The 16,532-nt window shown below is 37.4% G+C and overlaps 1 protein-coding gene across 1 annotated transcript; it reads left to right on the top strand.

Annotated features, from left to right (window-relative positions):
- The first annotated feature begins 1,915 nt into the window (after window positions 1–1,915).
- LOC138028588 (ribonuclease H2 subunit B-like) lies at window positions 1,916–15,937 on the top strand. Its single transcript, XM_068876190.1, has 10 exons — window positions 1,916–2,065; window positions 2,700–2,771; window positions 3,974–4,081; window positions 6,341–6,417; window positions 7,788–7,958; window positions 9,960–10,065; window positions 10,436–10,517; window positions 11,337–11,385; window positions 13,823–13,909; window positions 15,028–15,937. The coding sequence occupies exons 1-10, from the start codon at window positions 1,996–1,998 to the stop codon at window positions 15,139–15,141; spliced, it is 936 nt and encodes a 311-aa protein (XP_068732291.1). The 5' UTR covers window positions 1,916–1,995; the 3' UTR covers window positions 15,142–15,937.
- The last annotated feature ends 595 nt before the right edge of the window (window positions 15,938–16,532 follow it).

The following is a 16,532-nucleotide window of genomic DNA, read 5'->3' as shown; positions in this document are numbered from 1 at the left end:
CTCAGGGAACCATTGCTGACGTCTTACCGGTTTACATTCTTTTCATTAACATAAAATAATAATAATAATAATAATTGTCGCGGCTAATCGCCAACGACGCAGCTCAACAAGGTCGAATCGAAAGCATGCAACATACGACTTTGCTCAAAGAACTTGTAAAACTTAGTTAAATGTCCAGTTTTAAACCTTTCAGCTTTGATAACGAGCCAGTTATTAGCCATCAAAAAGTGATAAATTTTTGGCTGTGAAAAGCGCTAATGATCTTACAGGTTCTTTTTTAAAATTGCAAAGATTATCAGGAATATCGCGTACAGAAACAGCTCATTATGCAATGCACTTTCAATATTCAGTTCTCAACTCCTCGTATGAACGAGTTAAAAAAGGGAACAAAAAACTACTGTATCAATTTTGTTCTTCGCAAGCCGTTTGTCTCCAAAGGTCTTCAAATGAGTGAGGGTTTTTCAGTTAATTAGTCCGTTGTGATTCCGGAATTGCGCAGGGAAATGGGGCGAGTTTCAAATTTGAACCGATCGATAAATTGACACCATCACATGAAAAATAACGAACGGAGACCAAGTTATGAACTTTAAAACATAGATAGAAATCCATACAAACGTCTCTAATTGTGAGGCTGCGTCCCCCAAAACCATACAAACTCTTAATTTTATCAGATTTGGGACAACTGAAAAATCCTGTAATGGACCTACTATTTGAAAATAGGTGAGGTAAAAATCACTTTGTTTGCCTCTTTTTGTGAATATTACAAAAATCGTAAAAACATTTGAGAGTTTATATGGTTTTGGGGGACGCAGTCTCAAAATTAGAGACGTTTGTATGGCTTTTTAACTATGTTGTAAAGTCCGTAACTTAATCTCTGTTCGACCTAAAAGCATCAAACTTGGACAGATGGTCAATCTCAATGTTATCTTTCATCTGATGGTGTCGATTCATCGATTGGTTCAAATTTGAAACTCGCCCCAGTTTCTTGCGCAATTCGGAAATGGTCTATAGGGCTATCGTATGTCAAGCGCACCGTCCAAATATAAGCTTTCTTTCCTTACCCCGGCCCCGAGCTAAGGGTGCGTTTTTTTGTGAGTTCGGATCAATGGATTCTTCAGCGTCAAAAAAACACAAAATCCGAAAAAGGATTATTTTCTATGACGGCGCAAACAAACAAACCCAGAGTTGCATGCAGTTTCAAAACAAAAAAAAAGGTTGCTGGTTTGTTTTTCAATGAAAATGCCACCAGAAAAGGAAAATACCTTAGCGATCGATAAAAAGAAATGACGAAAAACATGTTTGCTAAAGTACAAATCGATCACAGAGTGTATTTTTTGCAGTTTACTTTTCAACCGTAGGAAAGGTGCTAACAATATTATGGCTGTCAAGAAGCTTTTAGTGTAATTTGCAAGAAACCTAACTATTTTTGACACATTTGTGTCTTCGATCGTACGGTAAAAATGGCGCGAGAACATTTCAGCTAAACTGTCTTGTACGGTAGCTGTTGTATATCCTTTTCGCATGGAAAACCGCTTCTCAAAAATACTTTTTTCAAATCCCTTTCCCAAAAAAACGCTGAAGTGGTGAATCTCAAAAATCCGGATTTAGATTTGATCCGAAGTATCCTCCTCGAGTGTGGATACTTTGCAGGTCTTTGTATTTATGATCCGTTTTTGGATTTCGCCAAAAAAGACAAAATCCGTGTTTGGATTCAAGAATCCGTTTTCGGATTTTCCCAAAAAAGCGCACCTAAAGACCGCCAACCCCCGGGACTCGGCTTTTCCCCGTCGGCTCGACTTGACCTTTTCCCGGGACTCAGCTTTCCCCCGGGACCGGAACTCTATTTGAATAATCTGTTGGTCAGCGGCTACCGCCGAAGAGATTAACGGCGTCATGTATAGCTCAATGTAAAGTACTTACCTTAAGAGCTATATTTCGCGCGCAAACGTGGGAACGGAAACCTCCAGATACAGCTACAAAATATTTGACAAAATTATGCCCAAAAGCCAACAGAATGGCATGCAAACGCAGAATGAAGTGAATCAGTGGATTTTCATTGCTCCAGGTATGATTATTTAACTAGAAATACAGCATTCTGATTAAAACAGCTCTTGAAATGTGGCGTCAGCTTATTAAGTTTACGCAGAGCCTCTTCTAGGGCATCATTTATAATTGTGGTCCGTATCACTTGAAAGAACCCTTTACCAAACACTTCAATCGTGGTGAAATTAATGAATCGACCTAAGTGTTTTTCTAATATCGTTCATTTGAAGAGACACACAGTACGTTGATGTAACAAGGTTTTGCCTTTGTAACGTAATATTAATCATCATCTTCCAAACTTGCGTATTGGACTCTCAGACACCTTGCACAACTTAAATTCAGTGGTTTGCTTAAATAAATATATTGTGTCTGTCTGTCTGTCTGTCTGTTGTTGTCGTGACAGAGGTATATAATAAATTAATAATAATATTATGACACATTGACATTCAGAGTACATGTGACTTAAAAGGATTTTAAACAATAATTGATTATTCTTGAGAATTGAAAATAATTGATTATTATTTACAGTTTAACTGTACAAGATCACAATGGGCCCAGGCTTGCAAGTGACATTTAAACTTCAATACGTCATGCAATGATGTTATTGTTATTGTTGTAAAGTGTAAGACTTATACATTTGTGTTTTTTTTTTGTAGAAAGTGCTGTTTGTTCCAAAGAATGTAGTAACACAGATCCTGTCTTTATCAAAATCTCCCATCCTAGATCGGGTAATTTATTGATATCTTTAATAGTAAATAGACCTCTTTACAGTTGTGTGCTTAGCTGCCTGGCCTTTAAATGAAAGTGAGGCTGGTGTTGACCTTGTTATGATACAGACCTCCCTCCTTTTCTTATGTTAATGATGTTGTTGTCATCCCAATTAATAAAAATTTACATAAGAAAAGCAGTGAGGTTTCTATCAAAATAAGGTCAACTCCATGCAGGTATCTAAGCACACAACTATAAAATGGACTATTGTCTAACAGTGAATATGGTGATGGCTTGGCTGATTACAAGATGAGTCAACTTCTAATGTGCATTGATTTTGATTAGTGTGGCTGTACCAACAGCTGTTAGCCCCTAAATTGAAGTAATTAAAGACAGCAAATGTGAGAATGATATACACATATGAAATGAAATGTTAATAGAACCCATTGGGAACTCAGAAAAATCCCAGATGGGATTCGAACTTATGACCCCGCATGATCTACTCGGATGCTCTAACTACTGAGCTACTGGAGACTTTATGGTGAGCAAGGGTGAAATGTGGGTCTTAAATTCAAGCTGCATCACGCAACTACAGAGTCAAATAATGACTGACAGCATAGCTCATAACTGCATCATACAGTCACCTTAAAGCATATCTGAGATGCGACCAACCAACCACCCAAGTGAGCCACTGTGAGAATGATATACACATATGAAATGAAATGTTCATAGAGCCCATTAGGAACTGGTGGGATTCAGAGACAGGAGCTTTTAAACCTAAGACAAAAATGTGCGATTTTTTTTCCAAATAGTTACCCTGGTCTCTAGTCCATGGCCACTCCCTGGACACTATTTGGTTTGCAGAGTCCATACACTTATTAATATTTTGCACACACTATAGATTTCATTTTTGTTAAGGGGGAGTGTGGGAGAAACTTTATTAGGCTGTTGTTGTGAGTACATGTAGAGATGATGTAATGCATCAGTGAAAAGAATGATGCTCAGTTGCTAGGCACCAGGTGAAAGAACAATAATTGTATCAATTTACATTTTAAATGTACCATCTTCATGGGCGCATTTTATTGTTAACTTCAATAGTTACATGAAGTAAATGCAACTAATTGCAACTTAAACTCTCTGCTGCTTTACTTAATCTTGTTTATTTTGTTCGTTACAGGACTTTAATTTAATAAAACTCTTGTATCTTGCACAAATGTTGTAGGTAAGGAGGTGCTGTTTCTGTTATCCCATGATCGGGAAAAGGTCTTTGAAGTCTTACGGTTTAAAGAAGAGCCAAGATCGTGGTTTGTGGAGGATTCTGTCCAGAGAGGTACATGCATGTCTTTTAAATTAAGTATCTTGAAGGAGGTGGTGAAATTTTAACTCCAGCATAATATGCATGAAGAGATGTTTCTTTTGATGGTGAACTACAGTACAGCGGGTCTAATTTGCAGGTCGCAGGTCGTGGGTTGCAGGTCATTGTTTCATCAATACAGAAAGTATCCTAAACATTCTTAAAAGCTAACCTTGGGCCTAATTAGGCCTAAACAAAAAGTTTTTAGGCTTAAGGTTAGCTTTTATGAATGTTTAGGATACCGTATTTACCCGTGTATAAGTCTGCCTCTTATGGCCTCAAAAGAAGCTCCAAAAATCGCCCTCGACTTATACATGGGTCAAAGATTTCGAGCCAAGTTCCAGCTAAATAATTTATTCAAAATAAACATCATAATGTGGTCGTTGGGCATAACGAATGCAGTGGACGAAATACTTCAAAATGAATGACGAAAGACTTCAAAATGAATGTAATTAAGCAATTCCAGTTGAAATGAAAAAGGATTTGTTTTACTTTAAATGTTGAAGATACTCACAAGCACAAATATGAAATAGACACTGGAAATTTTCGTTTTCCAAAGGCGGAAAGCTCTAAAAAACATTCTTGTTTCTTTAAATAAAACGCGATCCTTCAACGGCTTAGTAACCTGGCACAATTCCTTGTGTTTGCGTGCAAGCATGATCGTCACCTGTTGTGTTGCCTGAAAATGCTGGTTGGTAATGATTGTTTTTTATTCTTTATACAAACCTGGATGATGTAAATGCTTTTGCAAACTTTGTATTGTTTGGTTTATGAGTTTTCGTTTGCCATGTGAGAAATTATAAGTCAAGCACCAATTAAACCTTGCACATTTCGCATCGTTTTTGAAGTTATTTTCAAAGATTGACTCCTGCTTCTGTGATGTTGTGCTTATCCTCTAAAGCCCTCTATCCTTGAACAACGAAACAGGTTAGTTTGAGGTTTTCATGTTCGATTTTCTGAGAACTTTTTCGAAATTCAAGGACAAAATGCCCGCACATACAACAACCGCTGAACCACAAAACTATTAAGTGCTTGAGGCCCTTAATTTTTTGTGAATCCACAGTTCCAGAAATCGAAGAATGCAAGATTAATATCCCATGAACATTTAGCAAAGAAATTAAGAAATTGCTTTTTTTGCCATCAAAAATGGGGGGTCGACTTATACATGGGATCGACTTATACACGGGTAAATACGGTACTTTCTGTATTGGTGAAACAATGACCTGCAACCCGGAACCTGCGACCTGTGACCTGCAGATTAGACCCGCCGACTACAGTACACTTCAGAGATAAGTGTTCAGAAAATTGTGTGCAAAACGTGTGTACACCAAACGCAGATGAGCATCTCCGTTTGCATCTGCATGTGAAATTGATGCATCTGATTTTGAGAGCTCAGCTGTTGTGTTTAATTTGTCCTTTTTTACTGTTAAGAAAAGGATTTCATGTGAAATGATCAAGTTTCTCACATGCATTTAGGTGGTAGTGTTATTATTAATGATTGATTTTATTTCATAGTACAATGAATGCACACTGCAATTCATCATAATGTATTAAATACCTCTTACTAACCAAGTGCAAGGTCCATGCTGTAAAATTACATACATTTACTGAGTTTTTAGTAAGCTGTTTATTATATCAAATGAATGTGAAAATCCTCCATGCAGGAAAGGAAACAGCAATCCAGGACAAAAGTGTTAGGAAGGTAGCGTCACTTTTGAGATAGCCCCCCCTCCCCCTTATCAATGTTGGATTTTCCACAAAACAAAAATTAATGGTGACTTTTCTTCCAACATTGAATATGGGGGAGGGGGACCACAAGAGCATGGTATTTCCCAAATAGTACAGCCAATAGTTAGAATAATAGTCAAATTAGGTGTGAAGTGAAGTGATGCACGCAACCTTCCCAACGGAAGGTTCAACTGCCACAAAGATTGCTGTGTGAAAATTCAAAAAACGAAATCCTTTTGTCTGTTTGAAATAGTTGCTTGCAAGATTCAAACAGTTTTACAAGTTTATATACATGTAACAGAAATGACATGAAGAACTTGCTAGAGAATGTTTTATCCAAATTTCAGATTTAGCAGGCCATACAGTGGCTGTACTGTAGAATACGTCCTTCTAATTTAGCCAATCACAGTGTGTGTATTATCTTAAAGATAATTATTATAAAATATGTAATGAGCAAACTCGTATGACTTCATTACCTTTATGTTTGTTTTTGAAATCTACATTTAGATGGAAGTCTTTATGTCATAGCACCCATAGATCCATTGTTCCTTGCATTACCCTACCTCACCAAACACTCACAAAAGGTATGATAATGAACTTTGATCAATCAATCAATCAAGTAATTGATCATTTAATCTCTTAGTTGGTCAGTCAATCCACATTTCAGGATGTCTTTTTATGGGTTCAAACTTTCTTGACAAAGTTTTTTGTAGATGTTTGAAGAGCGTTGGGCCCTTGAAGAATTATCTTGTTGTGAAGAAAGCCTGATTCCTTGCTAGCAGAGGTCTCCATTCTTTCGCATTTGCTGGGTGGACTAGTATTTGTGGACTAGTGTTGTTGTATATGCGGGCATTTTGTCCTTGAGTTTCAAAAAATCTCTCAAAAAATCCTTTTCAGTGTTCAGGGATAGAAGGGCATTAGAGAATAAGCACAACACTAGAAGCTGGAGAATCCTTGAAAATGGCTTCACTTGAAAAAATAATGCGAAAAGTTCAAGGTTTAAGTGGTCCTTGGTTATCTCACATGACAAACAAACTCAAACTCTGTACTGCAGAATCAGAGCCACCTTTTAAGGTGGCTCTGAGTCTACTGTAAAGAATTTTAATTTGTAACTTTGCAGAAAGTTTTATCTTGGCATTCTGATCACTTTCCAGCAATAAAAAATGGGGCTAGCCAGGTTTGTTTTTGAGATGTGTACCACTAAAGACAAAATTAAGGGTGTTATTACAGGCCTTTCCCATTTCCACGGTGACTTATTATGTCACATTAGTGACTGCGTCTTGTTTAGCAATAATTGGTGTTTCTTATGGTACCATAACATTACTTAAATAGGTGATGCAGCATTGTAGTGCCAAACCTTTTAATACAAATGTTACTTGAAAGCTTTGAAACTAGCTTGAGCCACCTTAAATTGTATTTAGCTAAAAAGCTCAAGAGCAATAGAAAGAAGCTTACAGTAATCTCTCCCACCCAGTATTTAAGGGCTTGGATCTAAATGCTGTCAAACTGCTTAATAGCAAGTCTAGATCTTGGTTCAGTGACAGAAAAATGGACCTGAACGAACTTACTGACAACGGTAAACTTGGTACACACAAAAGGTCAACCAAGGGAGTGACCAGTTTTGTGAGATGCTACTACCCTACAGTTTGAAGGCCATATACATGTAGAGCTGTAGGCCAAAGAAAAATCAAAAAGAGAACACACTGTGAAAAAGATCAAAGATGATGAACTTAAATGAGGTTGCACCATCTCTCGGCAGAACGGAAGAAGGCTAATACTCCTTATACTGCTACTGCTGGGGCTGCTGTTGCTGCTGCCACAGCACTGTACATGTAGGTGGCAATGATAATGTTTAACGCAGCCGGCATCACTGCTCCCGTCAGTGATGCTTATATGCTGTTGCTATGGCTACTGCTTCTATTACTCCTCTAACGGTTCTCATTATTTGCATCAGTTCAGAACTCTGGAACAACTACTTGTAGATGAAAGACACCCACCAATCAGCATATTAACAGATTGTCTCTCGCCTGATGAGCTCTTAAACATCTGTGATGTTAAGGGTGATGATGATTTGCAAGCATACCGACTCAATGATGAGAAAACTATTGCATGGTTGAAATTAAAGGTGAGAATAGGCCATTTCCAAAACAATTATCAATCTTCAGCTTGATAGTGAGGCAGTAAGGACACAAACGAAAGAAACATAAAGTTGCAATGAATGTCGGAGGCAGAATGAATGTCGGAGGCAGTGATGCCGGCAGTGAATGTCGGAGGCAGTGTGGCCCAGTGGTTAGGGTGCTTGCCTTGAGATCCGGAGATCCCGGGTTCAAGACCCGCTCTGATCACTCGTTGAATTTGATCGTGGTAGTCCCTGGTTCAACTTCCCAGCCGCACTTGTAAATAGCCAACTGGTTTGCCTCCAGCCAATTGGGATTCTTAACAGTTGTTGTTGTTCTGTTCTGTCGTTTCGTTGTGTTTCATTGGCCCTGAAAAGCCCCTATGGGGAGCAGTCAATTAAGTATGTATTGTATTGTATTGTATTGTATTAGCATGTATCATCCACTTTCCTTCGTCTTTGTCCTCTAAACATCTCTTTTAAGCTAAATTTTAAGAAAATATCGAAAGTGGTCCATCAACATTTTTCCATATTTTTCAGTTTCTTGTGGAATATGAATATACCGAGTATTTTGTTGTAGCTGTTTTGGTATTAAATTGTTCCTTTTTTGTAATGACCGAAATGGCCTTCACATAGGAGGATGAACAAAATAAACAGAATGCAATTTAGTCAAGGAATACATGACTTGTTACTTTAGGTTTATATAATTTTGAGGAAAATTCTGTTATGACACCATCAACAGCGTCAACCAGTGGCAAATATGCATTCCACATGTACTTATGTAGTCCATTTGGAGCATTTGTTTGTAGGTCAACTTTGCAGTGACAATTAAGTTTCAGAATATTAGTCCTGTTCTTTTGAAAAGTGAATCAAACCACTGTAACCTTTGTAAATCTGTAATACAGAGAACAATATGCAGGGCTTTCGTTTGAGGCCAGACATTTCGTCCAGTGGTTTCCCATTCCATGTGCGGTACTTTAATACCAATATTGGAGGTGTTTGTTTTATTTATTACTATTATTTTATTATTATTATTATTATTTGTTTGCTTACTTTTTAAAGAGAATTTGAGGGACCTCCAACCTTGCCTGGGAAACTGATTCTTGGGTTCCAGAAACACTAGAAACAGCATTTCTGAGTGTTCTAGTTTTAAAATTTCCTGGGGAGGCAGACCCTCTATGTAGCTTGCGCCTTTGGCGCTTGCAAGGCACGTTGAGTGCCCAAAATGTCACGTTCAGTGCTTTCAGAAAAATGGCTGCTATAGTAATTTACAAAAAAGTCAAAAACACCGAAAAACGTACTTCATTGACTGATCACTCCCAGTAGGCGGTTTTCAGGGCCAGTGCAACAATCAACAAAATGACAGAACAACAACAACTGTTAAGAATCCCAATAGGCCTGAGGCAAACCAGTTGGCTATTTGTAAGTGCAGCGGAGAAGTTGAACTAGGGACTACCAGGATCAAATTCAACGAGTGGTCAGAATTGGTCTTGAACTTAGGACCTCGGAATCTCAAGGAAAGTGCCCTAACCGCTGGGCTGGCAGCACTTCTTTGCAATGTCCACGGATGGAATCAGAAATAATCAGTGCATGCGAAAGATTGATATTATTCAGAGTATTGTGTACATGTGCACTGTATATGATTTGCTTGCTCCAGCTAATTAGCTACATGTATGTAGAGGTCGTTAAATTTAAATGATACTCCTCTTCTTCATTTACCTTCAATGCAGTGTACTGTACTGGCTCTTCTCAAGTCCCCATTAACCCTTTCACGTCCAAACCAGCCTAAACCGGCCAGACTTAGTATTTTACTCTGTCTAACGCCAGACGATTTTACTCGTCAATGGGGAACCCCTGGGAGTCAATGGGTTAACCACTATGGTTATTCTGTGCAGCCAGTACTCATTTTAATTGTTATTCATTGTCATTCTTTCTTAGTAACAAAGAGTGAAAATAAAATAATTATTGTTGTTATTGATGTCTGTTGAGTGTCTGGTTCTTTTTTGTTAGGTTCAACACACCACTGATTGCCTTTCCTCAAGTGGCATTTGTGTTTCTAAAGGATCCCAAAGTGCAACATTTGTCCGTAGTAAACGGCACACAAACACCTCTAGAGGTAGTACTTGGTCTGCGTATATTGCATAACAAGTTATTGTGTAGGTAATGTCAGCCTTTAGATGGACAACAAAACAATGTCGCAATTCTTGCAATACACTTATCAAAACATTGTGTAGCATAATCTCTATGTTAAATCCTTTGTCTCCAGTTTTAGTTTAAATATTCAATTTAAGCTACAGACATATTCATACATTCGAAAAAATTTGTTGCTTCGTTTTATTTCTGTTCCTTGAACTGCTTAATTTCTTTTATACTCTTGAAAACCCCACCTATACATCCTGAACATATCTTTTCATTGAGTTATTGGTAACTCAAAGGCACATCAGTAAAAACTGTCAGTTGCTGTTTTTTCTGCTGTTTACATGTAGGTGACTATGAAAGGTATGCCTTTGGTCTTGTGTCAGATTATCTATCTTCACAATGGAGTCAAACTCTCAAGGAATCTTTAAGGTATAAGGCACAATATTATTTAGTTACATTATATTGTGTAAACAATAATGTATTTCATCAAAATTTTTGTGAGGAAATTAAGATCAATTTAATCATTGATTTTTCCAATTTAAGATCCAAATTGAATGATTGTGGAAGAAATTGAAAGCAACTCTAACTGAAATATTTGCTGTTGGCATTGTGTACACTTTTTCTCATTCATATAATATGAATTTGCTTGTAGAAGGGCATAATTATCATGACATCCCTTTTCATTTTTTTGTAATTAAAGCAAGATACTCAAAGAATATCTGGTATGCTTGACTCAGAATTCAACGATAGATAATGATGAAATGTACTTTCAATATTTGGAGCTAATAACTAGGCTGTTCAATAATTATTAATAAATAATTATTATCTGTATATATGCAGGTAAGGAAAAGTAGTAAAAGCTATTCCCCTCCATTGTTTCTTTCGAATACTGGGGGTTCATTAATGGTCAGGCACCAGGTAGAATGACCCATTTTTTACCAGGTAAATCATCCTTTCTTTTTTGGATACAGCTTTGCTCAGTTGCTTTGAACATAAGCCACCGATCCCGTAAAAAGTTTGGAAAGGGTGTTGAAATTGATACGTGCAGATGCATCTCTCTATGGAACTTCTTTGAGGGGAGCGGTCTTGGTTTATCTTGAAATATGTTGTCGTCTTACAATATTTAAGTGCCTTTTCAAAGTTGTTGCTAATTCAGAAGAAGTTCTGTTTCCTGGAATCACAAACATGTGTAATGTTGTTTTCTATGTATCTTGTTTAGCTACTGTATCTTGGTTTCTTTTATTGCAGTATTACAGATGAGGCACCTTTGTCTTCCCCAGAAGAGCCACCTACCAAGGTATTGGAAGAGCGTTTTGTGCCTTCAGCCTCAGTCCTTTTAATTAAAGTGGAAGACTCCCAGCTGCACTTTCTTGATAGGCGAAAAAACGTACATTTGCAAATTAGCTTCTACATCAATTATCTTGTTTCTATGATTGTAAAGGTGCGGTGACCTCATGGTTAGTGTGCTCGACTCCGGATCGAGTGGTCCAGGTTGGGGTCCTGGCCGGGGACATTCTGTTGTGTTCTTGGGCAAGACACTTTACTCTCACGGTGCCTCTCTCCACCCAGGTGTATAAATGGGTACCGGCGAAAATGCTGGGGGTAACCCTGCGATGCAGGGCTCGAAATTAACTTTTTTGCCCAGGTGCCAGCTGGCGACTAATGGGAAAAATTTGGTCGCCAGATCATAAACTTTGGTCGCCAACTTACTTAATATATGACTTACGTAAGAACATGATTTTAAATGTTACTTTGCATGCAAGGAAAGTCGTAATTATTAAACACCCAAAAAAAAAAAACCAGCACGAGAAAGCCCTCTAAAGCCACTGTTGTTTTCGGCTTTAGTCTGTCGTTTGGTGATGGTGTTCTTTACGGTTATTTGAAATGGACCGAAGTACAGAACGTTTTAAGTCCGTGTTTTCCGTAGCAAGGCAAACATGGGTCCTTTAACCTCTTCAAAACGTAGTTATTTATTCTCCTACGGCTTGCGTGGCAAGCAACTTACCTTTATTGCGAGTAAACACAATACTATTGCGGCTCCGCGGTTTCAGTAGCCTCTAGAATCAGAGGAACTTGGTTTCTTAAAGTATTTTCTACCAATATTTATCTCCACCTATTTTACACCTTGTGAAGTCAATTTTGTAGGTGTCCGCTTTCTAACAGAGGGGACAAGTTCTCCAACCTACTTTCCGTTAAGGGTACAGGTTGCTTTTCGAAGGTTCCATACAACTTGCAAACTAATCGTGCGATGTCTTGGTTCATTATCAATATCAAGGTAGTTCCGAGGAGGTCCTTCGGTAATTTGGCTAAATCTCCGTTTCCAGCATTCACAACTGACCATGGATTTAAATTTTCAATTAACCTTCTGGCTGAATCTTCGTCGTCCGGCCGCAAAAAACTCACGTAACAGACAAGAAGCACATGGTGTTTCAGTGCGACAACGCGGTTATCGAAGTAGCGAAGTACATTTTGTGCTATTGATTTATAGTGTGTGAAACCGATTTTCTTGTAGTATTGAGACGTAAGTTTTTCGTGGGAAAAGGAAGGTGAGTCGTGTTCTAGCTACCAATTCCGAATGATTTCATCATATAAAGATTCAAATACAAAAGTTGTCTACTGGTTATCCTGGGTTAAAGACAAAACGTGATTCGCCAGTTGGCGACCAGTTCTGTTAATCTAGTCGCCAGCATTCAATTTTTGGTCGCATTGGCGACCAGTGAGTCGCAATTTCGAGCCCTGCGATGGACTAGCATCCCATACAGGGGGGAGTAGAAATACTCCTAGTAACACGCACATAGATGGAACAAATTTTGCAATTCTTTTAAATTAAACTTATTAATACTTCATGAAGGAAAAACAGAAGAAATAATTATGGTATAAATTGATGTTTCTCTGATACAGAGTTTCCTTCGTTTACTTAGCCTTTTCATTGGAAAATAATATTTATGTCTGGGGTTACAAAAATAACTTGTGGACGTAAACATGCAATGCATTTTAGTTGGTGCTGTATCACATTTTACAAACTCGCCCCTTTGGGTTGAGTTGCTAATAATAGTAATTGTGATACTAGACTGCTGTAATGTTTAGTCCATTCCGTGTTTTGGATTAGTGCATGTGCTATGTGCAATTTATCATGTCAGCACATGTTTAGTTCTGTCGTGGCTGAAGAGTTTAACATTAAAATAACAAGGCCATAAATTATTAATTTTAGCAACTATTCACCAAAGTGAAGGTGGCTAGTGGTGGATATTTACTGAGCCGCAGGGATATAATATAGATGATTTTAACTCATTTATTTCTGCAAAGATCGCAACATTTTCGGCCGGAAATTCCGCGCAAATTGCTCGGAGGTGAATAGGGAAGGATATCCGGAGTTTGAGTAGCCAATCAGTGCACACGTTCAACGCTTGACACTGTTTTAGTATATACGCATTGTGGATATAGATGGGGTATTCCTTGAGTCATATCAACTGCTACTCATTCTGTACACTATACATGTATGTCTCTTGGATTCAAAGTTGTTATGGCAACAGCCTACCTCGGGTATATCAAGAAATGTGAGCAATTCATAGGAAACTTGTGTTGGATGTTATAATTGGACGTGCCCCTGTATTTCTGGGCATAAGTGGCCTACCTCATGACAATTTACAAACTGTTTTCACTCACTTGTTTTCTTGTGTTCAAGACTACTGTAATATCAATATTATTTTTTCCATGTTCTATTTTTGTCCTAGAGAGCAAAAGTTTCTGATGAAATTCCAGAGGCAATGGAGGATTACTCTAAAGATTTCAGCAAATTGAGTTCCAAGTTGGAAGACAAGGTACTTATCCATGTAACATGTTGAGTATCAATCGCCTAAAAAGATTTGATTCTTGATATTTATGCAAGAATGACAAAAGGACAATACAGTAAATACGACTGACTGAAGAAAAGGTTTTCATGGGGATTCAAATTTAAGGAATTCTGTGGACTCGCCTGATTAGTTGAATTTACTGTTAATTTTTTTTTTCGCGTTTGTACGTTAATAACACATACCAAAGGATTTTTAAATAAAGTGCCGAAAAGTAGTGACTTGAATAGGCTTAATAATAGACCTCTTTCATATAATGGCAACCAAATAGAATATTTGGAATATTAGAATATACAAGAATTTTGTTTCAAAATAGACCATGTCCCAGTCCATGTCTACCTCTTCTTCAAAGCGAGTCTAAGTGCGAAGTTTTTGTGATGGTAAGAATTAGTGCTATTTTACATGTGAATGGAAACTAATCTTCTCACTTGGACTCGCTTTGAAGAGGAGACAGACATGAACTAGCAAATGGAGTAATAGGGCAGTAGGTCAAATTAACATATTAAATACAAAAGAATGGGAAGGTGGTCAGCATTTTATGGAAGTGTTCTATAATGGACTTTTGTTCAATTGTCAAGTCTTGTATCGCTGGGGCACAAATATTAGGCCACAGGGGACACTATACATTGAAATCAACTCAAATTAGAGCGAGTTTCGATCGAGTGTCGTAAAACCAAAACCAAAGTAATTACTTTGGTCAATCAAAATGGACGGAGACAATCCAGTAAACCAATCAAAACTCGAAGTAATTACACGTAGCCGGCACAAAGCGCGGGAAAATGTGCACTCGCAAGCCATGATTGGTTTTGGTTTCACTTCTGATTGGTTGAAAAAGTGGCGCGAGAACTTTGAACCAATCAATGAGTGAAGTCATGCAAAACCAAAGCAATTCGCTAATTACTTTCGACACTCAATTGAAAACCGTTCTAATAAAATGTAGGCAAGGTTTTCGTTAACACAATGATCCTTGCTTGCCGTTTTGAATGGCTTGAAGAAAGACCCTCGTAGGAGTTCATCATGGTAGCATTCCCAGTTAGTCATTGTTTTACCGAAATTGCAACACGGTAATTGTTTTGCTTTCATTTCAGAGTGGTACAAAGTTAACTGCAGCACAGAAATCGTTGTCAAAGGTTGATAAAACAGGAATGAAGTCTATATCAAGTTTCTTTAGCGGTGGAGCTAAGAAGGTTAAGAAAAAGTAGACAAGCTTGGTGATAAGAAAGACACCATTATCATTCAATCACGCATGAGTATCACACATAAGCATCACGCATGAGCATCACGTATGAGTACTATCAGACGAAACGACAAGTCAGGAAAGTACACCAATCTACACTGTTTCCCTTTCCCTTTTTCAGTTCAGTCATGTCCTCTGTGACCAGGATTTCAAAACTGAATCACGTGCTCAAATCTGTTCGCTAGTGAACTTTACTCTTGAGATTTTGACTCCCCATGGATAATTCTCTCCTACACTCCTACATGAAAAACATACAGCTTAAAATACTTTAGTGTAAAAAATTATGTGCGTTTGTCATAATGTAGATACAATTACCTCAAACAAGATTGTGCCTGACATTCATTTTGAATTGTGGGAATCATAACATAATAAAAACGGGATTAATTTTAAGATAAGGTATTATGCGTTTGGTCAAGTTTCCAATTAATTTAATTTCAATCCTGTGGATATTGGTCTCACTTGACATACTTAAATTTGACACGTGCCTGAATTGTTGTCTCATTCAGTAACCTTTATTTTCCTTCATAATTGGTATTATACACTGTATATAGACAGTTAGTCTGCATCTCCTTGAAGGCTCTATTTTCGTTGGATCTAGATTGATTTCTTTGATCTATTATTTCTATTTTTTTCCTTCTAATCCAGTGAGGTTTTGAAAATGGAGCGGATCAACCTAAAATTTTGATTTTGTATAATACACTACACTAATACTACCAGCTGATAATTTAATTGAGCTTTTAAATAAACACGCTTATTTTGCCACAGTTTCTGTGCATTTATCGGAAAATATGAAATAGCGATATTTCAAACATTATCGTCACATTTCTTTTGATATTCAAATTTACCAACCGCGGAATAAAAGAAGTCATAAATACTTTTGTTCTTGGGCCATCGTAGTTTGATCAAAAATAAGACACAAACAGCAGTGATAAACATATTGAACTTTTTCATTTTGATAATGACTTGACGTTTCGTATGTGCTCTACATACATTTTCAAAAGTAACCGTTGAAAATTTAAAACAGCTATTTATATATAACAAATCGGATGAGGGGACTGGAACCTAGATTAAGCAAATACTTAACAGTAAAATATATAATAATAATAATTATAATAATAATAAAACAGAAAAGATTAATAAAGCATCAGCTTTTCACTTCCGACGTTGACGTTGAAAGCTGGCTCAAGTTCTTGAATAAAGAAGGTCTCTTTTATTTTACAATGATAGTCAGTTTTGCCCTTCGCTAAAATATCAAAATGATCCCACTTGATGTTATGTCCAGTGGCCTTGACGTGGTCAGCAATGGCTGAAGTATTGTCATTTTTAGCTAGGGCCTTAAAATGTTCGGTTTTTCTA

This window comes from Montipora capricornis, chromosome 13 (genome assembly GCF_036669925.1).
Source record: "Montipora capricornis isolate CH-2021 chromosome 13, ASM3666992v2, whole genome shotgun sequence".
Classification (NCBI taxonomy): domain Eukaryota; kingdom Metazoa; phylum Cnidaria; class Anthozoa; order Scleractinia; family Acroporidae; genus Montipora; species Montipora capricornis.
This window is presented reverse-complemented; position numbering and strand designations above follow the sequence as displayed.